The following is a 6,014-nucleotide window of genomic DNA, read 5'->3' on the forward strand; positions in this document are numbered from 1 at the left end:
ATATGTTTCTTTTACTTTTACTAGATGTTAATTATGTGCTCCCTCTCTTTGTTTCACTTCAGTTTGTTGTGCAGTGTAGCCGTCTTTTCTTTTTGCAGTAGTAGATTTTTGTTCTCAGGTCTCTTGGATTGTGAAACTCAATGCAAACATTTGATGATAGAAATATATTAAATGAAGATGAAATAATGAAATTTTAACTTGTCTTCGTCATAGACAGTAGTGCTCAGGGAAAATATGTCATGGTTTTTCATCAGCAAAACCATATTTGGGTTGAGGTTTAGACTAAATCTTATATAAACTGGAGCTGCAACATAATTTCAACAAGCTGAATTCATTCCATACTCAGGAGAGCTCATTGCGTGCAGTATAACTTGTATTGTTGTACACTGCTGTCAGGTTTCTAATTGGTACATAAAGTATGCATATTTTGTCAAATTTTGGTGTTCAGAGAGTGTAGAGCACAATAACACAAATTCACATTCTATGATCTGCAGATGATTGTCAGTCAGAAAAAACTCCCAAAAGTCAAGTGTTATGGGATAGTACAACAAGGACATTGGTTGAACTTTGTTTTAGAGTGGTCATTAATACCTCTTGTTGCAATAATGAAAAATAATAATTAAAAAAAGCACATGAAAAACTTTAATAAATAAAGTATGTATATAAAAACAGTTATAATATACAAAAATGAACTAGGGCAAGAATAAAAATAGAGACACTGCTACAGTGATGAAAGAAACATTGCATTTTCAGAGTTGTGTACATTTAAAGGTCATTTATTGCCCTTTGAACTGTGCAGGTCAGTTAATAGTTTAGTTTTCTGATATCAGCTGGATAAAAGCTGTTTTTCAATCTGAGCATTCATGTTATTGTTCTCAGCTAGAAAATGGTGGCAAGTGTGTTGCAAGGAGTTTGTGTGATTTAGGGTCTACAGTCCAAGTTTAAGGGTCAGATGAAGCATAAGATTCAATCTCAGGAGTAAGGGTTAACAATGTTTTCCTAGTTTGGAAACAAATGAAATGATCTAAACAAATGAACAGCTGGAGCTATGTGGGGATGACATCACTGTTTCTTTTACAATATTTTTGGATGCTGTAGTCTTTAAAGTCAGCCCTGTCTGAGAGGGCAGCTCAGAGCTCAGCAGAGGACACAAACAACATGGTTGATGATTTGCAATCTTCAACGGAGCCAAGCTATTCAGCTGAACTGAACTTTGATCATTTTGCAGCAACAATATGATTTTGTGTTGACAGTTATGTGACATAATGAAACCTAGCTGGATTTTTGGCAGTGCTTCAAACTGTGTTTGTTTCTAAAACATATAAAGACGTATGGCTGCTAATGACTCATTCTCTGGCGAGGCTTACTTGCTGATGAAAGTACAGTTTGTTGTTCTGCAGGTGATTGTGATGATTTTTCTTCTCATCAATTTGCTGCTCGTCATAATTTTTTTTAAAAAGGAATATTTCTACACAACTGCTCGCTACATCTTATTTGCTGTGACGTTGCTGTCGGATAGTTATTTATTATTCATAACGGATGTCCTTCTCATTCTTACTCATTTCTCTATCACCATTCAAGTTTGGATATGCCTCATTATCTTCACTGCAGTGCTTTTGTATCTTACAGTCACACCAGTCACTCTGGCAGCAATGACTCTGGAGCGCTATGTGGCCATTTGTATGCCACTTCGACACGGACAGCTCTGCTCCACACAAAACACTGTAAACATTATTCTCCTCATCCATGCTATCAGCTCTGTACCAGGCATTCTTATTCTGTCAGCCTTCTTTGTATCTGCGTCGCTGAGCTTTTACAGACAGTATCAGTTCTGTTCAGTGGAAATCTTCATGCTTTACATATGGCAGCATAACCTCAGGTCAGGCATATATCAAGTTCAGTTTTTGATTATGGTGATCATCATTGTATTCTCCTATATTAAAATAATGAAGGTGGCCAAAGCTGCATCAGGAGAGGATAAGCAGTCATCAAGGAAAGGGCTCAGGACAGTGGCTCTTCATGGTTTCCAGCTGCTGCTCTGTCTTATCCAGCTGTGGTGTCCCTTCATAGAAGTTGCTATACTACAGATTGATGTTGGTTTGTTTGAAATTGCCAGGTACTTGAATTTTTTGCTGTTTTATCTTGCACCCAGATGTCTGAGTCCTCTCATATATGGACTCAGGGATGAAGTTTATTTTCAAGCCCTGAAATATTACGCGTCCTTTGGGTTGCTCAAAAGAAATATTTGACAGATTAAAAGTTCAGCACATTCCAAGTGAATGCTGCATTTTCCTACGACAACTGTAGATGTTGAATAGGTCTCAAAGAGCTGCTGCTCAGATAGTGAGCCAGTTGGCCTCTGGGTCCCACAACAGCACTGTATCAGTGACAATTGACTGGTCAGTATCAAACTCTACATGACATTGGAATGAGTTATGATATTCACTGAGCTGCACGGCAGCCAGAAGTGACAAAGCTTTCAAACATACTGCATTGCAGCACATTCATGGCTTTAGATGGAAAATACATATCATTTAATTCTCTGTCACAGAGAGTTGTCACATGTTGCTGCTGTGTCTCATTCAGCTGTGGTGTGCAATCACAGAAGCTGCTGTGCATCACACTAAATGCTATGTTCTTAATGTCAGACACTTAGACTGTTTTACATGGACACTGTTGAGCCCTATTTACAATTTTAAACTGGATAAACACAAATAATAAAGGTAAATGTTTGAACTGGGGGGATTAAGAGTTGTGTTGTGTGTGTGTGTGTGTGCGTGTGTGTGTGTGCGTGCATATGCAGTTTGTATTTTCTTGATAGTTTGATTTAATTGCAACAAACTACAAAGAAAGAAAACTGAGTTGGGGGAAAGGGTGTAAATGAAATACAAAATATAAATATAAGTAACGTCAGTATTGGTGGTTATTTCTTTGAATTCATTTCAGTCAGTCTACAGTGAAAGTAGCCTATTCATACCCACCTGAATAACGCATGATGGAGAGTGGCTCTTTATGGTTTTGGCTGCTACTCTTCAGACTAGTTTTTAGATTATTCGAAAACACACAGTGCTTTGATGATTTAATCTTTTATCTTCCACCTCTCAATCCTCTCATTTATGTCTTCAGTGATGGGGTGTTCTTTAAAGCACTGAAATTCTATGCCTCCTTTGTCTTGTTTAAAAGAAAAGAACTGACAGATTAGATAAATGATTCATTTTCTTCTTTTTGTAATAATAGTTGTAACCATAGTTACAATAGTTGTATGTGAGGTCACGGTGAAGTGCTTGGTGTGATTGAGGTTGATGGAGTTTCAGCATAAAAACATCTATAACTCTGCAGGCCAGCTGAAACAGTGATAGCTACCAAGATATTGTCCATTAATTTGCCAGTACACTGCCTTGCCATCTTATTTCTAAGTCCATGAACTTTTGCTGAACATCTGCAACCACCAATGCGATGAACATTTTTCGTAAAGGCTCAAATATATAAATCCTTCAGGATATTCATATACACAGACACATACACATGATACTGAGAATATGAGTGAACACTGGTGAATGTTGATGACAGCAGTAAGATGAACCAGCTTTGATTTAATCAAATTTTCAGATGCTGAAGGTTGGGGGTTCGGTTCCCGGCCTGGGGCCTTTCTGTGTGGAGTTAGTATGTTCTCCCCGTGCCTGTGTGAGTTTCCTCCCACCATCCAAAGGCGTCAGGTTTAGGGCAGTTGGTCACTCTAAATTGTCCGTAGTTCTGAGTGTGAGTGTGAGTGGTTGTTGGTCTCTGTCTCTGTGTGTTGACCCTGTGATGGACTGCTGACCTGTGGAGGGTGACCCCGCCCTCACTCAGTGTGAGCTGGGATTGGCTCCAGCTCCCCTGTGACCCATAAATGGATAAGCGGTAGGAGATGAATGTTAAAAGGCACAAGGTATGAGAAGTGACAGGACCCTGCTGAACAGAGACTTGCTTGTGATATTTGTTTCGTTTAAAAATGATGGAGTTTGACAGCAAATATTCACGTTGTGAATGTTGTTTATGGGAGACATGAGTGTTTGCTGTGTCTGAGGAATCTGTCGAACATATGATGAGCTTGTGACAAGGAAAATTCCAGTTGCCTCCTCTAATATCGTGGTTTGGACATCAAGTCTGTCTTAGTCCAATGTAGTCCACAATTGGTATCTCACAACTTGACTCATCCTTCATGAGAAACCCCTTTGAGGCATTTGATGTTTGACTTGAACAGATTACACCTGAGGGCAGTGACGAGGGCAAAGCCTCATAGCTCTCACTCTGTATTGTATTTGCTTTTATAAAGTCTCTATGCACAGGCATATCTCACAGCACTGCGAAGACCTCGACATTTGCTTTGCTGCTGAATCATTGTCGTAGCCAGGCAGGGAAGGTTTATCATAACTTTTGCTATTGTGTGAAAAGAATCAAAGGAATTTTTTTAACCTGCAAAATAATGACAAGAGTGACTTAGTTTTGGCAGAGCTGCAGAAACTGTATTTAGTGATGAAAGACAACGCTTCCTTGGTTGGTGGTAAGGTGTTACTGCGGCAGATCAATGACCGTGTCCTGATCGTCCAGATGCTGGTGATGGTTTTTCTCTGCATCAACTTGTTGCTCATTTCAATGTTTTTTAAAAATGAGTCCTTTTACACAACCACACGTTACATCTTATTTGCTGTTAATTTACTGTCAGATAGCTTCCAATTGGTTGTGTCTGATATCCTGCTCATCTTGGTGTTTTTTAACCTTACCTTTCAAGTTTGGTTGTGTGTCATTATCTGTTTTGTGGTAATTGTGTATACTACAGTCACACCAGTGACTCTGACAGCAATGACTCTGGAGCGTTATGTGGCTGTTTGTATGCCGCTGCGTCATGGAGAGATCTGCTCCACACGTAATACTATTAACTGTATCCTCATCATTCATGCTCTCGGCTCTGTGCCCTCTATTTTTATTCTCTCCACTTTCTTTGGATCTGCATCCCTAAAATTTTACACCAAATATCAGTTATGTTCTGTGGACATATTCATTTTGTTCAGATGGCAGGATAATTTAAGGTCGGCTGTTTATCAGATTTTCTTCTTGATCATGTGCAGCATCATTGTTTTTTGCTATGTTAAAATAATGAAAGTGGCCAAAGCTGCATCAGGAGAGGATAAACGGTCATCAAGGAAAGGGCTCAGGACAGTGGCTCTTCATGGTTTCCAGCTGCTGCTCTGTCTCATCCGGCTGTGGTGTCCCTTCATAGAAACTGCCATTTTTGCAATTAATGTGAAGCTGTTTATTGATGTCAGATATATTAACTACATCATTTTTAACCTTGCACCAAAATGCCTCAGTCCTCTCGTTTATGGCCTATGGGATGAAACATTTTCTCATGCACTGAAAAAAAATGCCTTTTGTGGTTTTTTTAGGAGAAATATTTGAGCATTTCTATATTCAGCTTTTATGTAAGGATTTTGTTTTCTTTTTTAATGCGGTTATTGTTACCATGGCTGTGACTCAATGTTTGTTTGAGGTGACTGTTAACTTGTTGATGCATTATATATATTCATTCATCTTCTACTGTTTATCAATTTTTGGGTCGCAGGGGTGCTGGAGTCGGTCCCAGCTCACTCTGGGTGAGGGCGGGTTCACCCTGGACAGGTCAGCAGTCCATCACAGGGCCAACACACTGAGACAGAGACCAACAACTACTCACACTCACACTCAGACCTACGGACAATTTAGAGCCACCAATTAACCCAAACATGATGTCTTGACGGTGGGAGGAAACTCACACAGGCACGGGGAGAACTCCACACAGTCCCACTTCTTGTTTTTTATTGATTTAATTTAATTTTTTTACTTAAAATTGTTATTGTTCAGCAAAAGCCAACAGTTATAGAAAAGTTGCCTTCCACTACTTTAACTTGGGTAGATATATTTGGGTGCATACATTTCAGCGTTGCACAGTTTACATCTGCTTACAATCTGGATTTGACCCCCCAAAAAATTATACA

At 39.2% G+C, this 6,014-nt stretch overlaps 2 protein-coding genes across 2 annotated transcripts; both read left to right on the forward strand.

The window, feature by feature from the left end:
- The first annotated feature begins 1,331 nt into the window (after positions 1 to 1,331).
- On the forward strand, positions 1,332 to 2,249 carry LOC115053081 (odorant receptor 131-2-like). Its single transcript, XM_029517647.1, has 2 exons — positions 1,332 to 1,379; positions 1,461 to 2,249. Exons 1-2 carry the CDS (start codon positions 1,332 to 1,334, stop codon positions 2,247 to 2,249), a joined length of 837 nt encoding a protein of 278 aa, XP_029373507.1.
- Positions 2,250 to 4,515: 2,266 nt separating this feature from the next.
- Positions 4,516 to 5,439, forward strand: LOC115053625 (odorant receptor 131-2-like). The gene has a single exon (XM_029518483.1). The coding sequence runs from the start codon at positions 4,516 to 4,518 to the stop codon at positions 5,437 to 5,439; it is 924 nt and encodes a 307-aa protein (XP_029374343.1).
- Positions 5,440 to 6,014: the final 575 nt, after the last annotated feature.

This window comes from Echeneis naucrates, chromosome 13, assembly GCF_900963305.1.
Source record: "Echeneis naucrates chromosome 13, fEcheNa1.1, whole genome shotgun sequence".
NCBI classification, from domain to species: Eukaryota; Metazoa; Chordata; class Actinopteri; order Carangiformes; family Echeneidae; genus Echeneis; species Echeneis naucrates.